We start from the raw sequence: 16,685 nt of genomic DNA, 5'->3' as shown, positions 1-16,685 counted from the left end.
GACAAGATTTAATAAAATTAATAATTTACTGCTTATTCAATGATACTCTAAAATGAAATTGGCATTTTTTTCCATAGGTGCTTAGTGGTAAAAAATACAATGTTTACTAGCACAGTTTGGTACTACTGCCTTGATTTATTCTAAGGCTCTAGCAGTTTTACCCATTTCTTTTGCACTGTGAATGTAAATATCCACACCGTGAAAGGGCAAATATTGTTTTAGTGTTTTCACTATAGGCTTGACATTGTGAATCCCTTGAAAGTTTTCTGGGTACCTCCAAGATCTCTGAACCACAGTCTGAGAAACACTGCTTTATTCCAATCATGGATTGAGATGATTCAAAGCTCAACGTAGGTCCCTGTGAGAACAGGTCTATTTTTGTTTCACTCTTACTTCGGGGCTGTGGCCCCCTGAGTCCCAAACAAAAGCCTAGGTGTTTTTCATGACCTCTATACCCTGACAGACTTTGAACTCCAGTTTTTGTTTATCAAAGGTCTCCTTCTCACCTAGTGAGTGCTTTGGAAATAGGCAAATACCTCCAAGGGAAGATGCTAGGCTTACTCTCTACGAGTTTTCCTTCTCTTCTGAATCTTGGCACCACAAACCCTAGTTGGAGTCAGCATACATAATTTAAAAAAAATACTTTGTTCAATATTTCTAATTGTTCTCAGTAGGATATTTGGCTCAAACCATCAAGGCTGTCATTGCTGGAAGCCTCTAAGCATTAAACTTTCTCAATGTTGTTTTTATTGTTTAAGTATAAACTATGCTTGCTGTAAAATTTTTTAAATAATACAGTTATACATATGAAGTTTAGAACAGTAACTTCTCTTTCCTTACCATGTCTCCCCATTCTCCTTCCAATCCCTGGCCTCCTGCAAAGAAAACCACTTTTGTCAAATTGGTGTATGTTCTTTCACTCTTTTTTGTCTGTATACTTACAAATGTATATTTATACATATATACATATTAAAAATATATAAATGGGTTCATGCTACATTTTTTTACTTTCCTAATTTCTCTCTTACAGAATAATCTTAACTTTTTAGTTAACTCAATGATTAGTAACAATAGTTAACATTTTTCAAGTGCTTATCTGTGTCAGGCACTGCCCTATGTGCACTAACACATTATTTGCTCTTCACAACAAGATTATGAAGTAAGTATTATTACCCTTGTTTTACAGATCAGGAAACTAGTTTTGTTTTGTTTTGTGTTTTTTGCGGTACGCGGGCCTCTCACTGTTGTGGCCTCTCCTGTTGCGGAGCACAGGCTCCAGACGCGCAGCCTCAGCGGCCATTGGCTCACAGGCCCAGCCGCTCCGCGGCATGTGGGATCTTCCCGGAACGGGGCACGAACCCGTGTCCCCTGCATCGGCAGGCGGACTCTCAACCACTGAGCCACCAGGGAAGCCCAGGAAACTAGTTTTTTGTGAAGTGAAATATACCTGCCTAAAGCCACAATGTTAAGCTGCAGTGTCAATGTGAATCACAAATGTGTCAATTAATCCTTGTCAACATTTTACTGCTATCATATTTGTGAAATAAATGCTAAAATACATCATAGCACTTTCAAAATGTCTTTCAATCAAAGCTATATACATATTTTCTACCAACGTCAATTTCCTCATTCTCATATTGTACTATAGTCAATAAAATGTAACATATTGGGTAAACTAAGTGAAGGGTACAGGAGACCATTCTGTATTATCATTGTAACTTCCTGTGAATCTACAATTATCTTAAAATAAAAAGTTACATACTGTATGATTTTATTTATATAAAATTTTTGAAATGACAAAATTACAGAGATGAAGAACAGATTCGTGGTTTCCAGGGTTGGGGGAGGGAAGTAGGATGGGTATGACTGTAAGTGAACAGCACAAGGGACCTTTGTGGTCATGGAACAGTTCTGTATTTGATTGTGGTAGTGCGTATACCAATCTACACATGATAAATTACATAGAACTATGCACACATACACAAATGAGTACATGTAAAACTGGTAAAAGCTGAATAAGTTTGTACCAATGTCATTTTCCTGGTTTTGATATTGTACTATAGTTATGTTAAAATATTACCATTGGGGGAAGCTGGGTGAAAGGTACAGGGGACCTCTCTGCACGATTTTTGAAATTTCTTGTGATCTATAATCATGTAAAAAGAAAAAGAAAAAATCATATTATTCAACAAGGACACCAAGACACTTTTTAAATAACAGTTTCTTGCAAATGTTGGTTTACCATAACATTGTAAATTTCAGAAACTCTTGAAACATTAGAGTGAATTGGTTTGGTTAGGAATTTTTTTCTTTTTTAGTAAAACCAGACTTTTCAAGAGTTTCTAATATTAAAGAAAAAGATGGGCATACAAATTGCTTTTAGTAGTCAACTAAAACTCTGAATTAAGTATTTGGAATTGAGGGTATGGAGTTCTCCTCTTTTGTGGGTACCCTTTTTTCTTTTTTTAGTTAAGGTTGGTTTCACCAAGCTTAAGATCCTCCCCGATGGAAAACAACAAACATGGAAAGTAATAACAATACTTAAACTTACCTGGCTATTACTATCCACTAGGCACCATTTTAAGTTATTTATACCTATAAATACATTAAACCTCAGACGAACACTTTTCTACCAGTTTTTAAATATTCCCATTTTATTGATGAGGACAAAGAGCCAAGAGTTGTTTCACAGGTAGTAATGTTGTACCAGATTATACAGACTTTATAGAACAGTTAAATTTGCAGATATCTTTCAAGTTAGCATAATTTGGGCTTTTAGAAAATTTCTTTGGTTAAAATAGTATTACCTTAATTCCTATCATTAACATTACTTTGATGGACTATTTGCTCATTTGCTCTATTTTGATCACAAGGCAGAAATGGACGAAAGAAATGAAAAGAGAAAGAGCGCGAGCAAGTGCAAGGACAAATGGAAATTCGAAAATTATAACTTCTTTGGGTTAAAATAATGTAAGATAACCAAGGATGGAGGGGAAGAGAAAGAGAGAGAAGGACATTTCAGAATTTGAATCCAAAAATAAGAGGTTGAAAATTAACTTACCACTGGTTCTCTAATAGGTTTGTGAAAACAAAAATACCTGATCTTTGACGTTCTCACTATTAAGCCCTAATCTTTGAGGGTCATTTTAATAACCCCACTCCTGGAGCAACACCAGCGTGGGAAAATTGGGACACACGCGCCAGGCACTAAGGATAGCGGAGGAACACAGTCGACTCGCACGCACAGCCTCGAACCAGCGGAAGGCCACGAGGACCCCTGAGCTGTCCCCGTGATCACTTCCGATGGCGTCTTGAGCATGCGCAAGCACTTCCGGGTAGCATGTGGCCGCAGGTGCGACTCCTCTGACCCCTCGACTGAGGCAGTGTGGGACTCACAGCGGATATTGCGGTAGCCCGGCGCCAATGGCGTCTCAGTATGACCGGGCAATTACTGTCTTCTCCCCGGACGGACACCTACTCCAAGTGGAATATGCCCAGGAAGCGGTAAAGAAAGGATCCACCGTGGTGAGCGAGCAACTCTTCTTCGCTACCCTTCTCTGCCCTCAGGCCTTCCTTACCCCGCTGCCCCAGCGCATCACTCAGTGTAGGGGGACAAGAAAAGAATCTCCCACATGTGAAAATTGCCTCCTTCCTTTATTAAGGGAGATGCTGTTCTGAAATGTGGGATGGAAGCCGTGGAGTTAAAAGTTGGTAGATTTCATAGGTTTCCGTTGTGCAACTGCCTTTAACAGTCGCTGTAAACGTTTAACTAGGGGGGGGGGGGGGGGGGGGGGGGGTGTGTGTGTGTGTGTGTGTGTGTGTGTGTGTGTGTGTGTGTGTGTGTGTGTGTGTGTGTGTGTGTGTGTGTGTGTGTGTGTGTGTTGTAGCCTTGACTGTAGAGGAGATATTAATGCTGTGTCTGACTTGTAAAGAAAGAAAAGACTTCTTTCAGCCTGTAACAGCCTGCCTGAATGCACACTGTCCACTAACTCAGGATTTGGCAGACACATAGAAAAGTAATAATTACAGTAAAAATCAAACATGGCCATCCCTGAAATGTGGCTTAAATCGATGTAAAATTAAATCTTTGTTGAGGGAATGGTTGAAAATGCTAATCTACTCCAACACTTTCACCTTTTAAAAATAATTGTCCAAAAATTTACTCCTGAATATTTAGCAGCCTTCTAGAGGTTTTAAGCCCAAGAATCTCTGCTCTTTTGCCATTTCCACTTCTTTTGGTTTGGTTTTTAAATAATACTGGAATTCCTTGAGAGATTATACCCTCCTTTAAATTGATATATCCACATTTCTGAAAAACTTTAAAACATTCAGGGCAGCAGTAATGCTCCTGCCAAGTTTTCATTATATTTAATAATCTTGGTGGTTTATAAAAATTTAAAAGGACAAAAGTGCCCTGGTGACCAAAGATATATTACCCCAAATCGTCCAGATCCTAGCCTTTGAATTCAGGAGGATCCAATTTTTTTAAATCTTTCAAATTTCATGAGCATGTTTGTTGTGTATCTTGGAAATTGAGACACTAGCTATGACAATACGCAGTGCATTTCTAAGTCTAGTAGTATCTGTATTTTCTCTCACTTTCCATACCAACTTAGTTATGAAAGGAAGTAATTCACTTTTATCATAAATCTATCAAATGTAAAGTGGTAAAAAAAAAAAACACTATAAAGAATCTTACCATTTTTTGAAGTATTTTTCTATTTAATTGGGCCCTCTAGTTTTACTTCTGTTTTGTAAGTAATTCTTTTGGAATTGTAAATTTAAGAAAAGCCTGATGTAGCTTAAACCAAAAGGGTACCATTTTGATAAAAACAAAAATTATATAATCCCCAGCATGCCATGAAGCATATGGTTAGAAAATAATGCCCGAGTTTAAGAACCTAAAATAAAGGGAGTAATGGGAGAAGACTGAGGTGTAATAAGAAACCGCACTGGCTATTTAAAATGTTTTAAGAATGCTCTAGAACTGATTGATGGTTCCTTTGTAATGAACTGTAAGAGGGTAAGGATATAAAAATACCTATAGTGGGCATTTTTAAAGACACATTGGAAGGATGAGACAGTTTTATCTCAGGATTCTGAAATTATAATTTGCATCTTTGTATGGAGCTATTCATTGTGTTTCCTTGAGGGCACTATGACCTTTCACGTGGGGTAAAGTTTACAATGGCACTTGTTTATTAAAATATGGCACAAAATATTCTGTCTATAAATGACAGTTGATATGATGAGTTATAAATAAGCTGAGGTTGGCCAGTTGTGACCAGTATGTAGATATGATATTATTTGGTAATACAAAAAGTTATATGGGCCACAATTAGAGTCCTTGGGTTCTGCTTCTTTCTTTTTTTTTTTTTTTTGCGGTACGCGGGCCTCTCACCGCTGTGGCCCCTCCCGCTGCGGAGCATAGGCTCCAGACGCGCAAGCTCAGCAGCCATGGCTCACGGGCCCAGCCGCTCCGCGGCACGTGGGATCCTCCCGGACCGGGGCACGAACCCACGCCCCGTGCATCGGCAGGCGGACCCCCAACCACTGCGCCACCAGGGAAGCCCAAGTTCCCTTTTATATAAATGAAAAATATGTTTGAATAACATTTCGAAGAGGTAATACTTCCTTTTTAGGGAAGAAAAAGATGAATCCTTCACAATATTCCCATGAAAAGGTTAAGGTTTATTATCCTTCCTCATTCTGTCCTTTCCCTGACCCCAAACTGTTATTAGCTCCATATTTCCTACTTTATCAAATCTCAGCTCCACAGTCTGGCCATGAAAATCTCACATGATCCACATCCACGCTCTTTGATTAAGGAAGCAGTTTCATGGTTTTACCAATATATGCTTCTGCCTTGTAGGTGGGGAGAGTGAAAAACACCTCTCTGTCACTCTCCATCTTACTTATCCTCTAAGAGTCTCTGCACATTTCTTTCCTTTGTGGCCCTGTCTCTGATCCAGTCTAGTTATCATGGATCTCTTTCTTCTTCTGAATTTATCATCTGTACCACAGAGCAGTGTAGAGTATTTACTATTTAGCCTCATATTCTCTTTAACTTCAGGTATTCTTAATAGTCTTCTCACACCAACTGGATAGTAAGATCTTTGAGAATCTAGATGGTGTAATTCCTTTTGTGCTTCTACTGCAAGATATATAGTGGATGAACTGACGAAGTAACCTACCATTTAAGTAATACCTATTTTATACCATGTATTTCATGTACATTATCTAACATTAAGAACAGTATTTAATCCTCTTTTTAATGTATGTGGAAACCATGATTCGGATGCTTCCATAGCTTGGTGAAGGTACCCAACTAGAAAGTGATAGAGTCCGTATTCTCATTTAAGTTTTTCTAGTTCCAAAGCCTCTGCTCTTTGCATTGCACCATGCAATTTATTTCATAAATTTTGTATATTACTTATCTGTCGACATCATGAGTGTGGAAGATAGATATATATCATGTAAAGCAATTCTCTAAGCTTCAGGGGTTTTTGTTTGTTTGTTTTGTTTTTTTTAATGTTGAGCCTTTTATTTATTTTTATTTTTGGCTGTGTTGGGTCTTCATTTCTGTGCAAGGCCTTTCTCTAGTTGTGGCAAGCGGGGGCCACTCTTCATCGCGGTGTGCAGGCCTTTCACTGTCGTGGCCTCTCTTGTTGCAGAGCACAGGCTCCAGATGTGCAGGCTCAGTAGTTGTGGCTCACAGGCCTAGTTGCTCCGCGGCATGTGGGATCTTCCCAGACCAGGGCTCGAACCCATGTCCCCTGCATTAGCAGACAGATTCTCAACCACTGCGCCACCAGGGAAGCCCAGGAGTTTTTTAAATAGTAAAATAGGCCTCGAAATAGTGCCTGCTTCATAGTGTTGATGTGATAAATGAATGAAGCAATTATACATGTTCAGCATCTTGCGCAGTGTCTGGTTCACAGCAAATACTTCATAAATGGTAGGTATTATTCTTTACTATCCCTTTGTTTTCTCCTTTTCCTTCAATTGGGTCTGTATTTCTTCCAGCACTTTCATTTATTATTTCAAGACATTTTTGTTGAACACTTACATCTGCCAAATGTGGTGCTAGGTCCTAGGATTTCACAGTGGACAAAATAGACTCAGTCAGTGGCCTCAGAGAGCTTACTCTCTAGCAGGAACGTTAGATGACTATGAGTAGATAGTCCTAACAAGGCCTATCTGAGTATTATAATGAGAGAATATGAGGTATTGTGGGAATTCTAGGTGTTAGGTCCCCATGAAGATGTATGTAATATTTAAGTAGACACCTGAAAGATGAAAGTTAGCCAGGTGAAAAAGTGGAAGGGGAAAGAGAAGAGTATTTTAGACAAAAGAAATAGCGTATGGGAAGACCAAGAAGGAAAATATGACTATGGTTCACAAACTGGAAGGCATTCAGGATTGCTGAAGCAGTGGAAAAATGGGAAGAGATGAAGCTAGATACAGGAGCCAGATCACGGAATACTTTTAAAGGAATAAGAAGCCTTGAAGGCTTTTGATGTGACTATTGCTGTTCTGTCTTTCTAATAACAGACTGCATTTGTCCCACCAAAGAGGTACTAACATGACCCGAGCAGAATCATTCATAGTTTCTGTCCTCCTGTGATGAGCAAGTGACAGAAATCTGGCAAATAAGTCCATCCTCGGGGCTTTTCTAGCTAGAGATAGTGGCAGCTTTTTTCCTCTGGGAGAACTGTTGGGATATGAGTCCAAGGTTGCTGGTGGCCATCTTTTTTTCTGTACAGATAAAGCCTCTCTGCATCAAGAGAGCAGGAAGGCTGATATGCAGAAGGAAATATTATAGTCCCTAGATCCTTTTGCCCCTAATCCATCTCTGTGTTGTCTTGGTTCGCCTAGTGAGAAATGTTCCCTCCTAATACAGGTTTTAAGTAGAGGAATGCCACATTCAGATTCTCTTTTCTTTTTTCTTCATATTTTTATTTTTCAAAGACTTCTCAGACTGCATCGTGGTCAGTGGATTAGTGAAATCAAGACTGGAAGCAGGGAGACCACATGGGAGTCTATGGAAGTAGTCTAGATGAAAGATGATAATAGTTCTCACTAAGGTTGGGCCCAAAATGGAAATAAGGCAGATTCCGGAGAAACTTAAGCAGCATAGTTGATACATTTGATGATTATTTGGCTGGTGCTGGGGGTGGGGGAAGGAGAAGAGGAGGTACTGAAGAGGGAGGAGTTAGAGAGGTGCCTCCATTTCTGGATTTAGCCTCTTAGCATATGGCACTGCCATTTTTTTAGGGACTATGAAGCACTAAGTATGAGGAGAAGATAACTGAGGTTTGGACTTTTTGAGATTGAGATGCTTATAGAATCTGTAGTAGGCAGCCTCTAAAATGGCCTCTAATGATCCCCACCTTCTGGTGTTCATGCCCTTAAGTAACCCTCTCCCCTGGATGTTGGCTGAACCTAGTGACTTGCTTCTAAGGAATGGGATAGGCAAAAGTGATGGAACATCACTTCAGATATTACGTTACAGATGGTGACTTGCGTCTTGTTCATCCTCACTCACTCTCTCATTTGTTTACTCTGGTGGAACACAGTTGGCATGTTGTGATTTGTCATTTGGAGGGTCCTATGTAGCAAGGAACTGAGGGAAGCTTCTGTTAAAAGCCCAGTATGGAGCAAAACCCAGTATGGAACTGAGGTCCTTAGTCCAACAATCCACAAGGAACTGAATCTTGTTAACAACCATACGAGTGAACTTGTAAATGGATTCTCCTCCATGAACCTTGAGATGAGTGCAGTCCTGAGGGACAACTTGGTTGCAGCTTTGTGAGAGGCCGTGAGCCAGAGAACTTGGCTAAACTGTTTCCAGATTCCTGATCCACAGAGACAGTGAGGCAGCTGAATATACACATTTGGAACTCAGGATATTGATCTGGGCTGGAGATAGTTATTGGTATTTTGAAGTGTATCCTTTCTCTCCCTTACTTAAAACCTATGTTGGGACTTCCCTGGTGGTGCAGTGGTTGAGAGTCCGCCTGCCAATGCAGGGGACGCGGGTTCGTGCCCCGGTCCGGAAAGATCCCACATGCCGCAGAGCGGCTGGGCCCGTGAGCCATGGACGCTGAGCCTGCGCTTCCGGAGCCTGTGCTCCGCAACGGGAGAGGCCACAACAGTAAGAGGCCCGCGTACCGCAAAAACAAAAACAAAAACAAAAGAAAACCTATGTTGAAGGTCAAGTAAATGAGTATTCTTGAGAACTCTTCTAAACTAGAGAAGACAAAATTTAGACTATAGACTATGTAGACTGGGGTAGACTGCAACCTTAAGGGACCTTAATGACCCTATGTGTAGTCTACCTTGGCAAAACACTGGGAGGAGTAGGGTAGAAAGCAGGTTACTATAAGCTAAGAGTTGATGACAGTATTTGGCCTTGAAGTTGAGAGAGAGAGGCAGAATTGAAATGCAGTGGTCTTTAAGATTTTGTTTAAGATAAGAGAGACTTCAAAAAAAAAAAAAAAAAAAAAAAAAAAGATAAGAGAGACTTCAACATACATTTAAATGTTGGTGAGAAAAAGCCTGGAGAGAATGTTGAGGTTGATTTGTTTTAACTTCAAAAGGTTATTTAAATGGCATCGTACAATATGAAACCTTTTGAAATTTGGTTTCTTCCCTTGAGATTCATCCAAGTTGTTGCATATTATTGCAAGTAGTGTTCCATGGTATGGATGTACCACAGTGTTTAACTATTCATGTGTTGGAGAACATTTGAGTTGTTTCCAGTTTGGAGCTGTTATGAATAAAGCTGCATTCATAGCAGGCTTTTGTATGAATGTAAGTTTTTATTTCTCTGATATAAATCTCCCAAGTGTACAATTACTAGATTGTATGGTAATTGCATGTTTTATAAGAAGCTGTCAAATTGTTTCCCCGAGTGGCTGTACCATTTTACATTCCTACCAGCAATATGCTAGTGATCCAGTTTCTACACATCCTTGCCAGCATTTGGTGTTACTGTTTTTCATTTTAGCCATTCTGATAAGTGTGTAGTGATACCTAAGTGTGGTTTTAATTAAATTAGCCATTAATGGCTAATAATGTTGAACATATTTTCATGTGCTTATTTGCCATCTGTATACCTTCTTCAGTGAAATGTCTTTCATGTCTTTTGTCCATTTTCTAACTAGACTGTTTAGTTTTTTTACTGTTGAGTTTTGACAGTTCTTTATATATTCTAGATTCTGGTACTTTGTCAGTTAAGTGGTTTGCAAATATTTTCTCTCACTCTGTACCTTGTCTTTTCATCCTCTTCACATGGACATCCACAGAGCAAAAGTTTGTAATTTTAATGAGGCCAAATTTATAATTTTTTTCCTTTTTATGGTTCATGCTTTTGGTGTCACGTAGAAGAACTCTTTGCCTAGATCCCCAAAATTTTCTCCTTTTTTTTTTAAGAGTTTATAGTTTTACATTTGATTCTATGATCCATATTAACTGCTCACTTTGGCAGCACATATACTAAAATTGGAACGATACAGAGATTAGTGTGGCCCCTGCTCAAGGATGACATGCAAATTCATAGCATTCCATATTTTTCTAACAAAAATTAAATACAAAGAAAAATATTAAAAGCAACAAGGGAAAAGCAACAAATAATATACAAGGGAATCCCCATAAGGTTATCAGCTGATTTTTCAGCAGAAACTCTGCAGGCCAGAAGGGAGTGGCATGATATATTTAAAGTGATGAACAGGAAAAACCTGCAATGAATAATATTCTGCCCAGCAAGGCTGTCATTCAGATTCGACGGAGAAGTCAAAAGCTTTACAGACAAGCAAAAGCTAAGAGAATTCAGCACCACCAGACCAGCTTTACAACAAATGCTAAAGGAACTTCTCTAGGAGGGAAACACAAGAGAAGAGAACAAAAGAGGAAGGGAAGAAAAAAGACCTACAAAAACAAGCCCAAAACAATTAAGAAAATGGCAGTAGGAACATACATATCAATGATTACCTTAAATGTAAATGGATTAAATGCTCCAACCAAAAGACATAGACTGGCTGAATGGATACAAAAACAAGACCCGTATATATGCTGTCTACAAGAGACCCATTTCAGACCTAGGGACACATACAGACTGAAAGTGAGGGGATGGAAAAATGATTTGCATTTCCATGCAAATGCAATTCAAAACAAAGCTGTAGTAGCAATACTCATATCAGACAAAATAAACTTTAAAATAAAGACTGTTACAAGAGACAAGGAAGGACACTACATAATGATCAAGGGATCAATCTAAGAAGAAGTTATAACAATTGTAAATGTATATGTGCACCCAACATAGGAGCACCTCAATATATAAGGCAAATGCTAACAGCCATAAAAGGGGAAACACAATAACAGTGGGAGACTTTAACACCCCACTTATGCCAATGTGTAGATCATCCAGACAGAAAACTAATAAGGAAACACAAGCATTAAATGGCACATTAGACCAGATAGACTTAATTGATATTTATAGGACATTCCATCCAAAAACTGCAGAATACACTTTCTTCTCAAGTGCACATGGAACATTCTCCAGGATAGATCACATCTTGGGTCACAAATCAAGGCTTGATAAATTTAAGAAAATTGAAATCATGTCAAGCATCTTTTCCAACCACAATGCTCTGAGATTAGAAATCAATTACAGAAAAAAAACTGTAAAAACCACACACACATGGAGGCTAAACAATGTTACTAGAGAACCAATGGATCACTGAAGAAATCAAAGAGGAAATCCAAAAATCCCTAGAGATAAATGACAATGAAAACCTATGGGATGCAGCAAAAGCAGTTCTAAGAGGGAAGTTTATAGCAATACAATCCTACCTCAAGAAACAAGAAAAATATCAAATAAACAACCTAACCTTACACCTAAAGCAACTAGAGAAGAAAAAACAAAACCCAAATTAGTAGAAGGAAAGAAATCATAAAGATCAGAGCAGAAATAAATGAAATAGAAATGAAGGAAACTATAGCAAAGATCAATGAAACTAAAAGCTGGTTCTTTGAGAAGATAAACAAAATTGATAAACCTTTAGCCAGACTTAACAAGAAAAAAAGGGAGAGGACCCAAATTAATAAAATTAGCAATGAAAAAGGAGAAGTTAAAATGGATACCACAGAAATACAAAGGCTCATAAGAGACTGCTACAAGCAACTACACACCATTAAAATGGACAATCTAGAAGAAATTCTTAGAAGGTACAACCTTCCAAGAATGAACCGGGAAGAAATAGAAAATATGAACAGACAAATTACAAGTACTGAAATTGAAACTATGATTAAAAATCTTCCAACAAACAAAAGTTCAGGACGTGATGGCTTCACAGGCGAATTTTTTTTTTAATAAATTTATTTATTTAGTTTTGTTGGGCTGTGTTTATTTGGCTGTGTTGGGTCTTTGTTGCTGCGTGTGGGCTTTTCTCTAGTTGTGGTGAGTAGGGGCTACTCTTTGTTATGGTGCGTGGACTTCTCATTGCAGTGGCTTCTCTTGTTGCAGAGCATGGGCTTTAGGTGCAAGGGCTTCAGTTTTTGTGATGCGTGGGCTCAGTAGTTGTGGGCTCTTGAGCTCTAGAGTGCAGACTTAGTAGTTGTGGTGTATGGGCTTAGTTGTTCCACAGCATGTGGGATCTTCCCGGACCAGAGCTCGAACCCATGTACCCTGCATTGGCAGGCAGATTCTTAACCACTGCACCACCAGGGAAGTCCCCAGACAAATTCTATGATCCATATTGAGTTAATTTTTTTATATGGTGTGAGGCTGAAGTTGAAATTCATTTTTCAATGAAGTATTTTAAAATAAATCCCAGATATTATGATATTTCCCCTGTAAATATTTCAGTATTTATCTCGATTAAAAAGGATGTTTTTTATTTTTATTTATTTATTTTAATATTTATTTATTTACTTTGGCTGTCCCGGGTCTTAGTTGCAGCACAGGGGATCTTTGTTGCAGCATGCAGGATCTTTTGTTGCGGCATGTGGACTCCTTAGTAGCGGCACGCGGACTTCTTAGTTGTGGCATGCAAACTCTTCATTGTGGCATGCGAACTCTTTGTTGTGGCACACATGCACGATCTAGTCCCCCAGCCAGGGATCGAACCTGGGGCCCCTGCATTGGGAGCATGGAGTCCTACCCACTGGACCACCAGGGAAGTCCCAAAAAAGATGTTTTTTTAAAACCATGATCACTCCCAATGAAATTAACAAAAATTCCTTAATATTTTGTAATAGTCTACATTCTAATTTTCCTTATTGCTTACAAAATATCTTTTTATAGCTCTTTTGTTTGAGTCTGAATCTAAAATCCATGCATTGCAGTAAGCTGTTAGATATCTCTTTTATTCTTGAACAGCATCCCCCTTTATTTTCATGCCTTGGACTTTTTTTGTGTGTGTGGTACACGGGTCTCTCACTGTTGTGGCCTCTCCTGTTGCGGAGCACAGGCTCCAGACATGCAGGCTCAGCAGCCATGGCTCACAGGCCTAGCCGCTCTGCGGCATGTGGGATCTTTCCGGACCGGGGCACGAACCCGCGTCCCCTGCATTGGCAGGCGGACTCTCAACCACTGCACCACCAGGGAAGCCCGCCTTGGACTTTTTGAAGAGACTGGATTAATTGTTCAGTAGTATCCACCATCTAGATTTGCCTGATTATTTTTTTGGCCCTCACAGATTTAACGATTTGGAGAGGTAAGTATAATGAATAAATAATTATAAATGTGTTGATTGCATGAAAAGATAGGTTGTTTAGAGAATAATACAGAAGGACTCCTTGAGGTGAGATTTAAATTGAGACCTGAAATAAGAGGAGAAGCATTCCAGACAGTGGGAATACCACATGTGAAGGCTCAGAGGAGGGAAACAGAATTGTGTTTGAGAAGTCTTGAAAGAAGGTAGTGTAGCTGGTGCTTGGTTAACAACCGTTACATACTATTGTAGAAGTAGGCAGGGGTCAGATCATGCCCAGCTCTATTGGCAAGACTAAGGAGTTTGAAAAAAGTTTCTAAGGTCAGCGGAAGGATATTCAACTGGAGAGTAATCTGACCTTGTTGATGTTTTTAAATGCTCATGCTGGCTGCTTTGTGGAGACTAGATGGGGGTACAGTGAAGGGTGAGGCTGGAAGGAGGAAGGTGGGGAACAAGAGAAGAAACTGGAAAACCTATTAGGATATGCAGTAGTATGTAGTCCAGGCAAGAAATGATGGTTGCTTTTACTAGAGTGGTGATAGGAAGAAGTGGATAGCTTTTGCAGGTAAAATGGACAGAAACTTGGTGATTGATTGGAAATGGATAGTGTGGAAGAAGGAATGATAAAGGATGTCAACCAGATTTTTGGCTTGAACAGTTGAATGGACGGTGATTCATATTCTGAGACGAACCTGGCTGCTGATTTGTGATACTTTTAACAAGCTTTGAAATAGTTTTCACAAATAATCTTCTTCCTGCTTTTCTAGTGTTATTTTTAATTTAGGTATGGATGTTGAATTTTATCACGTCTTTGTAGTTTTATCGTTTACTTTTTATTTTTGCTATTTGATTGTTTTAGTTTGTACTATTTCAGTTGCCGGTATCAGAAATTCAAATCAAACTAATTTAAGCAAAAAAAATAAATCTATTGAGTCAAGTATCCAAAGGGAGCAGAGGTAGACCTTGCTTTCAGGTTCAACTATATGGCTGCTAGGGTATCAAACGATGTCAGCAGAACTGGTGTGTCTCTTCCTCCCTTTCTCTCCTTCTCTCTCCCCTTCTGTCTCTCGCTTCCTCTCCCTGTTACTTTCACCCTCAGACATAACATCTCTACGTGGTGGCTCCCAGAGAGCCCTAGGCTTCAGGCTGCCAGCTCTAGGTACAGCAGAAGGAATTATCTTATCTTCCAAACACTTCCAGTAAAACTTTAAGGATTTATCATTTGGCTAGGCTGGGTTACATTATAGCCCCACCTAAAGACTCAGTATTTTTTCAAGAACGATTGAAGTTCTGTTCTTATCAGAAGGCCAAAAATAACAGATCTCCACTTACCCAGTGTAACATTTATATTAAAAGATGTACTTTTATTGATGTTCCTAAAACTCCTGGAATGAACCATACTATTTATGGTATATTGTTATTTTTCTGTACCTCTAGATTCTATTTATGAATATCATTTTGAATGGGCATCAGGTTTCCTAAGTGAACATCATTAGTACTTTTTGCCAGATTTTAACATTGTTACGTAGCTTTCCCTAAAAGCATTAGGGGGACTTCCCTGGTGGCACAGTGGTTAAGAATCCACCTGACAATGCAGGGAACACGGGTTCGATCCCTGGTCCAGGAAGATCCCACATGCTGCGGAGCAACTAAGCCCGTGCGCCACGAATAATGAGCCCATGTGCTCCAGCTGCTGAAGCCCGGGCGCCTGGAGCCCGTGCTCCGGAACAAAAGAAGCCACAGCAATAAGAAGCCCACACACCACAATGAAGTGTAGCCCCCGCTCGCCGCAACTAGAGAAAGCCCGCGCACAGCAACGAAGACCCAACGCAGCCAAAAATCAATCAAAATAATTTTTAAAAAGCATTAAGAATATTTCAATTTTGATCTGCACCATAGAATAATTTAAATAGCATAGGAAGTACCTATAACAGAAGATTAGAAAGAATTTATCCATGAACCTTCTAGGTCTGACACTTGCTTTTGAGGAATAGTTCTTTCCTGAAATTATCCCATGTTGGTTAGTGAGAGTGAGACTTCTATCTTTTCTTGAGTAAGTATGAGCAATTTTTAATTTTTCTAATCTGTCATCTTTTTTAAGTCAGGTTTTCAAATTTATTAACTTAGAATTTTTAAATTCCTACTTTTTCACATGTGCATATATTTATTTAATCCTTTCCTCCTCTTGGCTATATTAACTGAAATACTGCTTTCAATTATTTTTTTTAAAAAACGTATCTTGGGGAGTCTGCTGGTGGCCTATTGGTTAGGATTCTGGGCTTTCACTGCTGTGGTCCAGGTTCAATCCCTGGTCAGGGAACTGAGATCCCGCAAGCTGCTCAGTGCTGCCAAAAATAAAAAAAATTTTTTTTTTAAATCTTAGTATTATTTATCTATTGTATTGTTTTCTCCCTAACCATTAATTTCTGCTTTTGCCTTACTTCACCTCTTAAGTTTAGCTTAAGTATTTTTATTCCTTTTTGATCTTCTTGAATGAATTCTTAATTTTTACTTGATTTTATAAAGTGAGATTATGAATTTTCTTCTGAGCTTAATTTCATCCACAGAAGACTTTAATATTAGGATTTTCATTATAAACATTTTCTAAATAGTCTGTTCTGACAGTTTTAATCACTTTATCAAGTCAAAAATTATTTAGGTGAGAGCTACATATTGTATTCTCTTGTGACCAATGAATTGAATTGGATTTATTTCAATTTTGGGAAAATATTGAGATTTTTTTTTGAGTCCTAATATATGTTAAAGTGTTATAATGTCCCATGGCTTGGTAGAAAGGCATATTCCCTGTAGGGTATAAAGTTCGACATGTGTGTATTAGGTGAGGGTGGGATGTGGGGGGGGAGGGTTGCTGATGTTGGATAGAATGGTAAGAGAAGGACTGTTGGATAAACGGACAGACTTGAAGTAAGGGAACAATAAGAGCAAAAACCTTGATAAATTGTGTTT

At 38.9% G+C, this 16,685-nt stretch overlaps 1 protein-coding gene across 2 annotated transcripts in view; it reads left to right on the top strand.

The window, feature by feature from the left end:
- Nucleotides 1–2,979: 2,979 nt before the first annotated feature.
- Nucleotides 2,980–16,685, top strand: part of PSMA8 (proteasome 20S subunit alpha 8) — a 31,441-nt gene continuing 17,735 nt past the window's right edge. For both annotated transcript variants that reach the window (XM_079942765.1, XM_079942764.1), the window contains exon 1: nt 2,980–3,525. In XM_079942765.1, the coding sequence (XP_079798891.1) occupies nt 3,424–3,525 (102 nt within the window). In that variant the 5' untranslated portion in view covers nt 2,980–3,423. The remainder of the gene's footprint in view (nt 3,526–16,685) is intronic.

Source organism: Stenella coeruleoalba (assembly GCF_951394435.1).
Source record: "Stenella coeruleoalba genome assembly, chromosome: 14".
NCBI classification, from domain to species: domain Eukaryota; kingdom Metazoa; phylum Chordata; class Mammalia; order Artiodactyla; family Delphinidae; genus Stenella; species Stenella coeruleoalba.
Note: the sequence above shows the minus strand (reverse complement) of the source record. Positions and strands in the feature narration are given on the sequence as shown.